This window comes from Trichomycterus rosablanca, chromosome 17, assembly GCF_030014385.1.
Source record: "Trichomycterus rosablanca isolate fTriRos1 chromosome 17, fTriRos1.hap1, whole genome shotgun sequence".
Classification (NCBI taxonomy): domain Eukaryota; kingdom Metazoa; phylum Chordata; class Actinopteri; order Siluriformes; family Trichomycteridae; genus Trichomycterus; species Trichomycterus rosablanca.
The window spans coordinates 21,463,753-21,478,952 of record NC_086004.1 but is presented as its reverse complement, the minus strand read 5'-3'; the positions used below and the strand labels follow the sequence as shown (position 1 = coordinate 21,478,952).

Sequence of the window (15,200 nt, the reverse complement as noted above, 5' to 3'; positions counted from 1 at the left end):
AACTCTGTTTTTGTGGCTTTTCCTGTTTAATAAAACTGGGGTTAAAGATCTAATATCATTTAAGTGGTATGAGCACAGGTGTCAGCTCAGGATTTTCATCTGAGCTGTGACTTGTGCTTTGTAGTTGCTGTTAAAGGGGAAACACAACCTTTATATCTCATTATATGCAATAACAAGGTGTTATACTTTTTAGTCACAGATGATGTCTGTGGCAGGTACATTATTATTACTGTGTGCCGGAGGAAGGTGGCTAAGAAGATGACAGATTGATGAATTGCTGGTGCAAGCTAAATTCTTTACAGAACATCCGCCATGCTGGATTTCCTCACTGCAAGAAGCTGCATATTGAATCTAGAAAGCTTATTTTTCACCAGCAAGCTAAGATGACCAAAAATGGCTTATATCACCCATCTAAAAAAATATATATATATAAAACTACAATGTTTTAATGTAATTTTATCTACTAGAATTGAACTGGATGTCCCATTTCCTCAGAGAATAATAATTTCAGCATGTTTTACTGTACTGAAAAGTATAAATAAATACATAAATGTGTTTACTAAGAAAATAATGAGGCTAATAATGAAGGCTGGGCAAAGTTGTTGGGGTAGGCAATTAACATTTCTGCCAAAAAGTTTGAAGAAGTTTATGCAAAAAATTTACCATATCTCACATATGCCTAAATTAAATTAAATATCAAACTAAAACACACTTGCACTGTCATATACAGCTTTAATATAATTTTTATACCTATATGTATGCAGTATATTGGCTTTAATCTATATTATTATCTGTTTTATTATTAATATTATTATTAATAAATAAATAATAATTCCCCTATGGATAAATAAAGTATCTATCTGTCTGTCTGTCTGTCTGTCTGTCTGTCTGTCTGTCTGTCCAACTATCTATCTACCTACCTTTTATGTTTTTTTATTAGTCTATTGCGAGGTGCAGAAGAGATGGGACTGAGGAAAACAGTAAAGTCGGAGTTTGGAGGGGGATCTCGCAGCTTTTGCTGTGAGGAGGACTACATTTATGAGAACATTGAAAGTGAACTGTGCTTCTTTACATCACAGGTATTTCACATCAACAATCCCTAACTTTCTTTTCAAGATTCTTTTGTTCTTTTGTCTAGTGGAGTCTATGCCTTGATGGGTCAGGGCTGTTTTGGCAGCAAAATGGGGACCAACACAATATTAGGAAGGTGTTATTATTATATAATATTATAAGGTCAGGATTTTTTAAATTATTGCAATAGGCAATGGAATCCCTTGAAAAATATTTTAGTGTAGTGTAGTGTCCCCTATGCAGAGAAAAATAATAATAATTAAATAAACTTGTACATGAACGCCCTTTTGTGGAGACTTTATGTTACATCTTGTAAATTACAGTGGGACCAGATTGTACAGAGAGAGAGAGAGAGAGAGAGTAAGATGCTTTGTTTGTGTTGCCTGAGTGACATAAAAAATCATGGACAAAATGTGGGTCTGATAACATGCTCTAAACAAATCTATCTATCTATTTCCTCGACTGCTCCCGTTAGGGGTCGCCGGCGGATTGTGATCCACAGTATTGATTTGGTTAGTGATCCACAGTATTGATTACGACGGATGTCCTTCCTGACACAACCCTCCCTATTTGTCCGGGCTTGGGACCGGCACTACAATGCACTGGTTTATGCATCGTAGCGGCTAGGTACCTACAGGACAATTCAGTGTCTCCAATTAACCTGGCTGCATGTTTTTGGATGGTGGGAGGAAACCGGAGCACCCGGAGGAAACCCACGCAGACACGGGGAGAACATGCAAACTCCGCATAGAAAGGACCCGGATCACCCCACCTGGGGATCGAACCCAGGACCTTCTTGCTGTGAGGTGACAGTGCTACCCACTTAGCCACTGTGCTGCCCATGTGCCCTAAACATACCATGTGGAAACAGTCTTAAGTACTAGCCACTGTTATCATATAACCATTAGATGAAAAAGAGAATCTAATAAACTATTCATATACTCTCAAAGGATACTCCATAAATTAAGTAATAGCATAGGTAACGATTTCTTGTGTCTGGATCTTTACAGGAACGTCAAAGCATAATCAAATACTGGCTGGACAATCTTCGAGCCAAAGCTGGGGAGGTCTTGCACAACATCCATTTTCTTGAAGGACAGCCCATAAGTATGTGTCCTATACTATATTCTAAAGTACCCTGCCATTTCTATGCATATTGTATTACTTCTTGTGTGCGGTGTGTGTATCTCTAAACTGTGTGTGTGTGTATTTTACAGTTCCAGAGTTACAAGCACGAGGTGTGATCCAACAAGTCTTCCCACTGCATGAACAAAGAATTCTGAGCCAGTTAATGAAATCCTGGGTGCAAGCCGTGTGTGAGAAACAGCCCCTAGGTTTGTGATTCTCTACTACGTGTCGATTGATAAACTGATTGGCTAAAAGTATGTGGACTTCCCTCTGAGGATGTGTTTCAACCACATCTATTGTTAACGGGTGCATAAAATTAAGCGAACGGGCATAAAATCTTTATAGAGAAGCATTGGAAACAGAATAGATTGGTAGCAGACCCGAGACTCGAACCGGGGTGTTCAGAATCTCGGCGCTGGTTGCTTGTTTTAAGTATAATGCTGTCTGAGGGATCAAATGTTTTAGGACCTGCCCTTTTACACAAGAATTTCTCTGATCTTCCTGAATCTCTTATTGATATTATGCACGGTAAAGGGTGAAATACAAAAAATCCTTACAAGTGCTAATTACACAACATTGTTGATGTTACATGCTGACACATTGTGTCAAGCTTTAACACATTCTTGCTCATAAAGTCTTAGGCCTTTCCTGGATGCTCTTTTTATACCTAAGCATGCCTGCACCACCATTACAACATTAAATATCTTATGGGCTGTTAATATTTAAATATAGGTCTAGTAGGGTTAACTTTTACTACTTTCTGTTTATATTTGCTTTTTACATGCTGTCCTAACATTTCTGGAAGTAATATTTCTATTATTATTCTACTTGTCTACCAGTTCAAGTATAACCTTAATGAATATAAATTATTTGCTTTGGCCCCTGTTAGATGATATCTGTGATTATTTTGGAGTGAAGATTGCCATGTACTTTGCCTGGCTGGGTTTTTACACAACCTCTATGCTGTATCCTGCCGTGATCGGCTTTGTACTGTGGATGCTGACTGAAAGTGATCAGGTAACAGATTTAAATTATTTCATATAGAGTGTTTAGACTTGATTAGATAGCATTTAACACTAAAATAACTAGGGATGTAACAATGCACCACAAGACAGTTAAAAATCGGTGCACATGTGCCACGATTCGAAGCGGTTATTCATTTAAGATGAAACGATATTCACTTTAAAGAGCAGAGGGCACTGGTGCTATTTACCTCACCTGGTTGACAGCACTTAACAAAGTTGCCAAGTAGGATTTTCCAGCTAAATGTATTTCTGTGAGGATACTCTTTTTATTTGTATTATTCATTTATTTATATAATGTTGGATTTGTTTTAAAATTGTTTTGAACAAAAAAATTGTTTTTTTACACAATAAGCATTATTTGGGATAGTTTGTACCTACCTCAGAAATAAAAGGGCATTATTTATTTAGATAAATAAAAGATAAGCACAAATACAGTATTTTATTATTTTTTAAAGAGCAATTTACTATTTTACATATTAGACAAATCCACTTACACTAGCTGCATTTATTATCTAATGACAAAGTATTTTTCTCCTAACTTCTTATTAAAAATGGCATTTTAATATAAGAATGCTTGTAATTTAATTATACTGTTGTTACACGGTACAGAATGTTCTTTTTTTTATATTATTTACAATCAAGTAATTTGTAAAATGTGCTTACGTTTTCTTATACAGACCAGCAGAGATATATGCTGTGTGGTATTTGCCCTCTTTAATGTGGTGTGGGCAACCCTGTTCCTGGAGAGGTGGAAGCGGAGAGGGGCGGAACTGGCTTACAAATGGGGCACGCTGGACACACCACCCGAATTGCTGGAGGAGCCCCGGCCGCAGTTTCGGGTACATTGAGAATTTTAATTAAAAAATCTATGGTACTCTGACCATACAACCTAATGCCACTGTCTGCTGGATCCTAAGACACGGACAGAACACCTGACTAAAATAAAATAAAAATAGTCGCCGCTCAGGTGGCGCAGCGGTAAAATATGCTAGCACACCAGAGCTGGGTTTTCAAATCCATCGTATCGAAACTCAGCTCTGCCACCCGACTGGGCTGGGCAGCTGCATAAACAATGATTGGCTGTTGTTCATAGGGTTAGGGGCAAGCCGGATCATGGGTCCTCATAATTGATGCAATTACGACCTCTGCTGGCTGATTGATGACACCTGCACAGGGCTGAGGAATAATGCTGATCAAGGTGTGGCTCTCCGTGCACAGTGCTGATCAGGATATATGAACTCGACTTGTGCAGGTGAAAAATGCAGTCTGTACTGAGCACGTGTCGGAGGGGGCGTGTGTCAGTTGAGAAGCGTCCTCAGTCAGAGGTGGAGGGTTGAATTAGTGGAGGATGCAATCAGGGTAATTGGACACGACTAGATTAAGGGAGAAAAATTGGGGGGAAAGGTTCAGTCCAGTATCACTATTTCTATGGAGTGATTAATCAGAAAGTAACCACATGCCTTTACATAATGTATCTTTTATTTCAGGGTTCACTTCTCAGCATTTCTCTTTATTCTCTCAGGGTGTGAAGCGGTGCAGTCCAGTGACGGGCTGTGAGGAGTTTTATTACCCACCCTGGAGGAGAAGGGTGTTCAGATGGCTGGTTAGCTTTCCTGTTTGTATTGTATGCCTTTGCTTTGTCTTCCTGGCCATGCTCATCTGCTTTGAGCTTCAGGTTAGTAATTCATCTCTTATTTATTACTCTTATCTGTACCTGTGTCATGTGATCGATTGTAAACATATTGTGGCGATCGGCCGGCTTGTCGTCATAGAGAGGTAAGCGAGCAGCCATCTGCTTGCTTACGTCATCGCCCGTGGGAGCGCGGTATCCCATGATGCGGTGCGCCCACAGCCGGAGGATTAATAAGGGATAAAACGGGATAGGGGGGCACGGTGGCTCAGTGGGTAGCACTGTCGCCTCACAGCAAGAAGGTCCTGGGTTTGATCCCCAGGCGGGGTGGTCCGGGGCCTTTCTGTGTGGAGTTTGCATGTTCTCCCCATGTCTGCGTGGGTTTCCACCGGGAGCTCCGGAATAACCTGCAGTCAGGTTAACGATGGACTGGCGCCCCGTCCAGGGTGTTACTGTGTGCCTTGCACCCATTGAAAAGCTGGTATAGGCTCCAGCACCCCCCCATGACCCTAATTGGATAAGCGGTTAAGAAAGCGAGTGTGAGTAAAACGGGATTAATGGTTAAGTCATATAGCGCACATAGACCTCTGTGTTCCGTTCACTTGTTCGTTAAGTGAGAGGGATCTGGCGTACGTCAGGTCTTGCCTCTTTTCCACGCCCTTGTGATTCACACGAGAAACATTCCTAAATAAAAGGGCTAAGAAAGTTCTACATTATGTTTCCTTACATCTCGCCGACGCCACAATATGCATAGTTAAAACACACATGTATGGAAATTAAGACATAGTGAGAAAGCTCTTGTTTTGAAAGCCTTAGTCAGCATTATAGAGACCTGATGATCATCTTACGTGTCAATAATAATTGCAGATTATTGTATTTGAACTGTTGCATATTCACGGTTGGCAGGAATTTGTGATGGGGATTAAAGAGCTGCCTCGGGTGGCAAGGTTCATCCCTGAAATCATACTGGCAATCACTGTGACTGCGTGTGACGAGGTGTACAAAAAGATAGCCTGCTGGCTCAATGACATGGGTAAGCTGGCACTGCTGTATGTAGGAATGCTTACTGTCCTTGTATTACGTTTGTGTGCGCAAATAGCAATCAGAACAGAGTACCTTTAGTGCTAATATAAATGACTTGACAGTGTTAGACATGGGTGTCCAAACTTTTCTTGATGGGGGCCAGATGGAGTAAAAAGCAGCCTACTTGATTTTTATTTAAGATTTTGCTAATTTGCTAACAGGACGATTGTTATACAACCCCAAATCAGAAAAAGTTGGGACAGCATGAAAAATGCAAATAATAAAAAAAATTACATACAATTCTTACATTTACTTTGACTTTTATTTGATTGCAGACAGTTTGAACCTGAGATATTTCATGTTTTGTCTGGTCAACATTTTAATTTATAGAGCCCAGAGAAGTCGACGCTGCTTTTGGACATGGTTAACATAAGTCTTCTTCTGTATTGTAGTGCTTGACAAAGGTTTGCCAAAGTAATCCCTTGCTCATGTGATAAATATCAGCTATTGCTGAGTGGCGGTTCTTAAAGCAGTGCCGTCTGAGGGATTGATTTCTTGAATGGTTTAATGATATTATGCACTGTAGAGGGAAAAATATACAAATTCCTTCCAAACTTTCTTTGAGGTACATTGTTTTTAAACATTTCAATCATTTTCTCACACATTTGTTGACAAACTGGAGATCCTCTGATCATCTTCGCTCATCAAAGACTCAGACTTTTGTGAATGCTTCTTTTGTACCAAACTATGATCACAATCACCTGTTGACATCACCTGTTTGAAATCACATCAGTATTTAGTTTTTTCACCTCATTACTGGCCCTAAATTGCCCCCGTTCCAAATTTTTTTGGAATGTGTTGCAGGCCTGAAATCCAGGAATGGAGGTTTATTAATAAATGAAATGAAGTTGAGCAGACCAGACAAAACATGAAATATTTTGGGTTCAAACTCTGCAATCAAATAAAAGTCAAAGTAAATATAAGGAACACTGCATTTTTATTTTATTTGCATTTTCCATACTGTCCCAACTTTTTTTTATTTGGGCTCAGGAACGTTAATGTAGGTGTGACAATGTTTTGAGTTAGGCTGGGGGTGGGGGTGGGGGGGTTGATTGGTTTCGTGCAATCTTGAAACCCAGAATTCAAACTAGGAATTTCTTTCTTAAAACCTGCTACAGTGTGACACGGTGGCTGAGTGGGGAGCACTGTCCTAGTGCTCCATACTGTCCTAGTGATCTATTCCCAGATTGAGCGGTCTGGGTCCTTTCCGTGTGGAGTTTGCATGTTCTCTTTATGGCTCTTCAGTCCAAAGACATGCAGTCAGGATTGGAGATACTACAGCCCCCCTAGGCGATCTGTGCAGGTGTTTCATGCCTTTAGCCTTGTCAATCTAACCCACCACGACCCTGAATAGGATAAAGCAGTAGTAAAACAGACAACAATGAATGAATGATTAAACAGTGGGTCAACTTTAATGTTGTTTTTCTTTCTAAAATACTTTTCAAAAATGGTGTCGTGCCACAAGTGCTTGTGGGCTATAGTCTGGACACCCCTGCTATAAGATTTGCATTGTTAGAATGTTGCAACATTAAGTATAATTCTAAATTCTTCTTTCTTGTCAACAGAAAACTACAGACTCCAGAGTGCCTATGAAAAAAATCTCATCATTAAAATGGTTCTTGTAAGTATACAGTGTAGCACAGAATTATGTACACTGTTATCTGTATATGTATCTAGATTGCCTAGACGTTCATGTACACACACACAGCAAAACCAGTATACTGTTATAGCATAAATACTACTGTGTTCCAGTTCAGTATATTTTTTCTTGTATTTCTATATGGTTGAACTGGCTGTCCCTTGTGGCTGTAACTGGTATAACATTGGAATTGTCATTGGAAGTGCAAATTAAAAATGTTGAATGCCTGCCAATGGGAGAATGGAAATTTGTGATATAATAATCAAAGCTGAAAGAGTTTTACATTTCTTAACATTTTAATTAAAACTTAATTTAAACCAGAAGTGCTCGGCTGACACAATAGTCTGTGTCAGGTTTATGTAGAATTTTAACACTGGGTAGTGAAAAAGAAATGGTCTGTGGCTATACAGATGCTGGACAGGACGTGTGCTAGTCTGTGGCTCTTTAAGAAGGTCATCTGTCTATCTATCTACACTGATCGCGCATAACATTAAAACCACTGCCTTGTTTCTACACTCACTGTCCATTTTATTAGCTCCACTTACAATATAGGAGCACTTTGTAGTTCTACAATTACTGACTGTAGTCCATCTGTTTCTCTGCATGCTTTGTTTCCCCCTTTCATGCTGTTCTTCAATGGTCAGGACTCTCCCAGGACCACCGCAGAGTAGGTATTATTTGGGTGTTGGATCATTCTCAGCACTGCAGTGACACTGACGTGGTGGTGGTGTGTTAGTGTGTGTTGTGCTAGTATGAGTGGATCAGACACAGCAGTGCTGATGAAGTTTTTAAACACCTTACTGCTGGACTGAGAGTAAGTAGTCCACCAACCAAAAATATCCAGCCATCAGCGCCCTGTGGGCAGCATCCTGTGACCACTGATGAAGGTCTAGAAGATGACCAACTCAAACAGCAGCAATAGATGTGCGATCGTCTCTGACTTTACATCTACAAGGTGGACCAAGTGGGTAGGAGTGTCTAACAGAGTGGACAGTGAGTGGACACAATGTCTGATCCACTCATACCAGCACAACACACACTAATACACCACCACCATGTCAGTGTCACTGCAGTGCTGAGAATGATCCAACACTTAAATAATAGCTGCTGTCCTGTGGGGGTCCTGACTATTAAAGAACAGGGTGAAAGCAGGCTAAAATGTATGCAGAGAAACAGATGGACTACAGTCAGTAATTGTAGAACTACAAAGTGCTTTTATATGGTAAGTGGAGCTGATAAAATGGACAGTGAGTGTAGAAACAAGGAGGTGGTTTTAATGTTACGGCTGATCAATGTCTGTCTGTCTGTTTATTTGTCTGTCTGTCTGTCTGTCTGTCTGTCTGTCTGTCTGTCTATCTATCTAATTATGGAGTAAAGCTGGGAAGATGCAGAGTGGAATACATACAGATTTTATTACAGCTCACTATGAAGCCTACACTGCAAACAAAATAATATAAAACAATAAAAACCCAGAGCTAATCTGTTATGAGTGCATCACTGGTGGCAATAATCCAGCACAAAATATTTGGGTATAATATTTGATGTTTCAGGCTGCACACAGAAGAGAGAACTGATAATGTTTCAGTCACTGAAGTGAAATGTGTTTCAAGCTGCTCATCATTTACTAACACAGTATGCACACAAAATAACTTTCTTATATTGCCTTATAAATTGTGGGACCCTGACATCTGATAGACCCACCACCACCACTGCTGAAAATGTAACAGATTTATTTGAATGTTCATGGTTTTTCTTTAGTCATTAATATATTTACAGAATTTACATCTTGCAACTGTTTACTTTTTATTAAATTTCAATTTACCTGTGTTATATCTATGTATTCATTTTTCAAATAACGTCTATGACCTGAACAATAAAAGCCCCTGATGCCTTTCATTAAAAATGAAACTACTGCCGCTCAGGTGGTGCAGCAGTAAAATATGCTAGCGCACCAGAGCTGGGATTTCGAATACATCGTATCAAATCTCAGCTCTGCCATCCGGCTGGGCTGGGCGTCTACATGAACAACGATTGGCTGTTGTTCACAGGGTGGGAAAAGCCAGACTGGGTTCCTCATAACTGGTGCAATTACAACCTCTGCTAGCTGACTTGATGGTGCCTGCGCACAGTTGGGGAATATTGCTGATCAGGGTGTGGCTCTCCGTGCACAGAGCTGATCCGCATATGAACTCGCCTCATGCAGGTGAAAAGATGCAGCAGGTACTGCACACGTGTCGGAGGGGGCGTGTGTCAGTTGCGAGGCTCCTCAGTCAGCAGTGGAGGGTTGTATCGGTAGAGGTGAAGCAAGGTGAATGCAATCAGGGCAATTATATATGACTAGATTAGGGGAGAAAACTGAGGTAAAAAAAAAATCATAGAAAAAGAGAACAAAAATGAAACTACTATTTCTTAACATTGTTGTTCTTTGTTTTGCAGTTTCAGTTTGTAAATTCTTATCTCAGCCTTTTCTACATTGGATTCTACCTCAAAGATATGGAGCGTCTGAAAGAGGTAAGACTCATTTAATGCCCATAAGTGATGGATGGATGGAACTCTCAGTTTTTCTCTTCTCTGCATTTCCCTCTGGGTGATTTGCATCTCTCATTAGGAAGTGTTTCCTAATGACCAGCTTCATGCTGATTCTCCTCAACTCACATCTGTCTGTATATTTGTTGGTTCCTGAAATATATATAATTGTTGGATAACATCTATCTGACTTTGGAACTTGTATCAAAATGGTTTGCTTGCTGTTCTCGGTCTTAATTTGGGCCATTACAAAAATAATACAGGAGTTTAGAACTTGCTTGAAGGAATCGAAAAGCCACACAGTCACATTGCTAGGTGTATAAAATCAATTGGTTCTGGGAGTGGTGTTCAGTTTAAAAGGTGTTGAGTTTCAAGGTATTTTTTTACCATAAGGATGTATGGGAAACCTGTTAATGTGTTCCATAGTCACGTGGACTTGCATATATTTTAGGCTAATGTAAAAGAACAGGGTTGTTTTTGACACTTATACACTGAAAATAACACAAATATAAAAAACACTGAAATAAAAAGCTGATTCTTACAATTTCTCAGAACCCTGAGCTGTAATGAACTGTAACACAAGTTTAAAAGTGAAACAGTGAGGACAATCCAGCTAAACACAGATACATGTGGAGCTTTCAGAGTGAATCTGACGTTTATTCCACACAAATGCAGATTCGTCTCATATGCACACTTTGATGATGTATTACTGCTCAAGCCGAGCGCTGAACAAAGCGACTGTCCGTTGTTTATTTGAAATTAAATAAATAAAAAAATTTTTTAAACTGAACACGTTGAGTTTAAGGGTACAAATTTTCTCGACAAAAGGGGGTCGAGTTTCAAAGATTTTGAGTTTAGGAGACGTTGAGTTACAAGGTACCGCTATATATTAAATAAATTAGATGCTTCTGCTTTAATGCACTTTGTGACAACAGTTTGAGGAAGGCCTTAAAAGTGCTTTTGTGTAAAGGAAATTCAGTGGCCTGCCCAATTCCACCTAACATCATGTGGACGAATTAGAACGTTGATTGTGAGCCAGGACTTCTCGTCCAAAATCCGTGCCTGATTTTACAAACTCTCTTATGCAAAGACTTTCCAGAAAAGAGGAGGCTGTTGTGGCTGCAAAGACTTCAAGATTAATTCTCATGGTTTTGGAATGGGGTGTCTAGCAAGCTTGTGGTCCACGTTTGGCCATACAGAGAAAGCTATTAAAGCAGCAAGGCAAAACCATGGTTGGATGTTCATCATCTTTCAGCTATACACCGACCAGCCATAACATTAAAACCACCTCCTGGTTTCTACAAACTCTGTCCATTTTATCAGCTCCACTTGCCATATAGAAGCACTTTGTAGTTCTACAGTTACTGACTGTAGTTCATCTGTTTCTCTACATACTTTTTTAAGCCTGCTTTCACCCTGTTCTTTAATGGTCAGGACCACCACAGAGCAGATATTATTTAGATGGTGGATCATTCTCAGCACTGCAGTGACAATGACATGGTGGTGGTGTGTTAGTGTGTGTTGTGCTGGTATGACTGGATCAGACACAGCAGCGCTGCTGGAGTTTTTAAAAACTGAGTCCACTTACTGTCCACTCTATTAGACACTCCTACCTATATATATAGTGTTGGTCCACCTTGTAGATGTAAAGTCAGAGACGATCGCTCATCTATTGCTGCTGTTTGAGTTGGTCATCTTCTAGACCTTCATCAGTGGTCACAGGACGCTGCCGATGGGGCGCTGTTTGCTGAATATTTTTGGTTGATGGACTATTGTCAGTCCAGCAGTGACAGTGAGGTGTTTAAAAACTCCATCAGCTGTGTCTGATCCACTCATACCAGCACAACACACACTAACACACCACCACCATGTCAGTGTCACTGCAGTGCTGAGAATGATCCACCACCCAAATAATACCTGCTCTGTAGTGGTCCTGTGGTGGTCCGGTGGGGCTCCTGACCCTTGAAGAACAGGGTGAAAGCAGGCTAAAAAGTATGTAGAGAAACAGATGGACTACAGTCAGTAATTGTAGAACTACAAAGTGCTTCTATATGGTAAGTGGAGCTGATAAAGTGGACAGTGAGTGTATTTTAATTCAATTTATCAATTGAATTGATTTTAAATCAATTTATTTAAATTTGTTTTTGTGGATTTATGGAGATCTAATTTTATATTAAGGTAATTTTTATTCTCTTGTTGTGTACGACATGCAGATGCTAGCAACGCTGCTGATAATCCGTCAGTTCCTGCAGAATTTGAAAGAGGTCCTGCAGCCGTACCTGTATGAGCGCCACCGTCTGGGTGAGCTCACCTTTCGCGCTGTCTGGGACCTGCTGGTTTCAGCATTGGTAAAATACGGACGCCTGGCAGTTGGAAAGGCGCAGGTCATTCCCAGCAATCCAGAAATCCCCGTGCCGAGCCTGCAGGGAAGCCGACAGAGCCTTTTAGGGCAGCAGGAGCGGCCCGAGCGCAAGTGTCTGAACGGAGGCTGTGGGGTCCCAGATGAGGAGGAGGAGGAAGAGGTCAGAGAAAGAAATAGCGAGGAAGAGAATGAGGAAGAGAGTGTCATCGACTGTGGTCTCAAGTTGCGTAAAGTCAGCTTCATTGAGAGAGTGGATCGCAAGTCCATCGACTGCGTCGGCTCTATAGAGGACAGTTTCCTGGAGGAGGGGAGTCCTACCATGATGGAGAAGGGCATGGACCCGGCGTTGGTGTTTGAGATGTGTGACGATGACGATGATAACTTCATTCCAGAAACGAAGGAGGCGATGGTGAATCCGGTCAGCGCTGACACCGGTGCACCTCCCAAGCTGCGGAGGAGGGGGCGCAGTCTAGAGAGGGCTGACAGTAAGGGCAAGAAAGACTCCTGGATGGATCCACCAGAGGAACAGGAGACCACTACGCTCACCCAGGCTGAGATCGAGAGTTGCATGCAAACATATGAGGTACATAAACAATTCGATTCTTTAAATTATACATTATTTATATTTCAAAGAACAAGGATTTTGCATTTGCCTCAGAAAAGTTTGTCATTTCAAATGTATTTGTTGCCAAATCCCAAAAAGTTGTTTGCTTGGTGGGTGGCCGCTGTCGCCTCACAGCAAGAAGGTCCTGGGATCGATTCCTGGTTCTTTCTGTGTAGTTTGCATGTTCTCCCCCATGTCTGCATCAGTTTTCCCACAGTCCAAAGACATGCAGTCACTTTAACAAGAACTACAAAATTGCCTTAGGTGCAACTGTGAGTGTGGGGGTGTTTGCCCTGTGATGGACTGGCAACCTGTACAGGGTGTTTCCTACTTTCTGCCCAGTGAATTGGACCTACCATTGGATTTTTAGTGCATCCAATTTTTACCCAATTGCATTATGCTTCCTCTCTACTGGTGCTGACCCCCGCCGATACGTGAGCTGTAGCCGACTGCATCTTTTCACCTGCACGAGGCGAGTTCATATGTGAATCAGCCCTGTGCACGGAGAACCACACCCTGATCAGCGTTATTTCTCTACTCTGTTCGGGCGCCATCAACCAGCCAGCAGAGGTCGTAATTGCATCAGTTATGAGGTCCCTCTCCAGCTCCCTAACCCTGTATGAACAACAGCCAAACGTTGCTCATGTAGCCGCCCAGCCCGGACGGCAGAGCTGATATTCGATACGATGTATTCCAAATCCCAGCTCTGGTGTGCTAGCGTGTTTTACTGCTGCACCACCTGAACTGCGTTATTTTATTATTGTATAATATTTTTACTTTACACTTGATAGCAATGATGCCATTAATTACTGAGCTGAATCCACATGTGCTTTCAGGATACATTTCAAGATTACCAGGAAATGTTCATCCAGTTTGGATACGTGGTGCTCTTTTCCTCCGCCTTCCCACTGGCCGCCATGTGTGCCCTCATTAACAACATCATCGAGATCCGCAGCGACGCCTTCAAGCTGTGCTCAGGTTTGCAGAGACCCTTCGGCATGAGAGTGGAAAGCATTGGACAGTGGCAGGTGAGCAGGAACACCAGCTCAGATTCATCTGTTAAACTTGTTATGGAAGGTTTCTAACTGTCTCTTTTGCATTGCACAGACAGCGATGGAAATCATGGGACTGATAGCTATCATTGTGAACTGTTACTTGATCGGGCAGTGTGGGCAGCTGCAGAGGCTCTTCCCGTGGCTGAGTCCTGAAATGGCCATCATCTCCATTGTTATCTTAGAGGTAAACAAACAATCTACTATAATGTATTTGCTTTGAACCTGTGTGTGTTTTTATACAGAGTCGGATTACCAGATCTTATATAAATAATTATAAATGTAATCGATGTCTCCTAAATATTAGTGACCAATTTAGGTTTAATTCAACGTTCTTTTCGAAGCAAATGTTACAGCTAACAGATGGTAGTTAAGGCCGCTCAGGTGGCGCAGCGGTAAAGTACGGTAGCTCACCAGAGTTGGGGTTTCGAATACATCGTATCGAATCTCAGCTCTGCCTTTCCGACCGGGCTGGGCGGCAGCATGAACAACGATTGGCTGTTGTTCAGGGTTAGAGGGTAAGAATTCGGATCATAGGTCCTCATAACTGGCTGACTGATGGCGTCTGCACAGGGCTGAGGAATAATGCTGATGGGGGTGTGGCCCTCCATACACAGTGCCCGTCAAGTGTATGAACTCGACTCGTGCAGGTGAAAAATGCAGTCTGTACTGACTGTACGTGCTGGAGGGGGGGCGTATGTCAGTTGAGAGGCGTCCTCAGTCAGCGGTGAGGGGTCGAATCAGTATAGAGAATGCAATCATGGTAATTGGTCATGACTAGATTAGGGAAGAAAAATTGGGGGAAAGAATAATACTGTATGTCACTCAGGTGGCGCAGCGGTAAAAACACACGCTGGAACCAGAGCCGGGATCTCGAATACATCGTATCGAATCTCAGCTCTGCCTGCCGTCTAAGGCTGAGCGACCACATGAACAACGATTGGCCTGTTGTTCAGATATGGGCGGGACTAAGCCGGATGGGGTCTCTCTCCAATGACTGGTGCTGGCTGATTGATGGCGCCTGCACAGAGATGAGAAAAGAGTGCTCTCAGGGTGTGTCCCTCTGTACACGCAGCTAAG

The 15,200-nt window shown here is 41.7% G+C and overlaps 1 protein-coding gene across 1 annotated transcript in view; it reads left to right on the top strand.

Annotated features, from left to right (window-relative positions):
* The window catches only part of ano8b (anoctamin 8b), a 39,387-nt gene that overhangs the window by 21,306 nt on the left and 2,881 nt on the right, over positions 1–15,200 (top strand). Inside the window, exons 4-15 of the mRNA XM_063012953.1 lie at positions 941–1,079; positions 2,082–2,178; positions 2,289–2,405; positions 3,089–3,216; positions 3,902–4,063; positions 4,747–4,899; positions 5,761–5,887; positions 7,503–7,558; positions 10,013–10,087; positions 12,316–13,047; positions 13,905–14,096; positions 14,176–14,307. Coding sequence (XP_062869023.1) covers positions 941–1,079; positions 2,082–2,178; positions 2,289–2,405; positions 3,089–3,216; positions 3,902–4,063; positions 4,747–4,899; positions 5,761–5,887; positions 7,503–7,558; positions 10,013–10,087; positions 12,316–13,047; positions 13,905–14,096; positions 14,176–14,307 — 2,110 coding nt within the window. The remainder of the gene's footprint in view (positions 1–940; positions 1,080–2,081; positions 2,179–2,288; positions 2,406–3,088; positions 3,217–3,901; positions 4,064–4,746; positions 4,900–5,760; positions 5,888–7,502; positions 7,559–10,012; positions 10,088–12,315; positions 13,048–13,904; positions 14,097–14,175; positions 14,308–15,200) is intronic.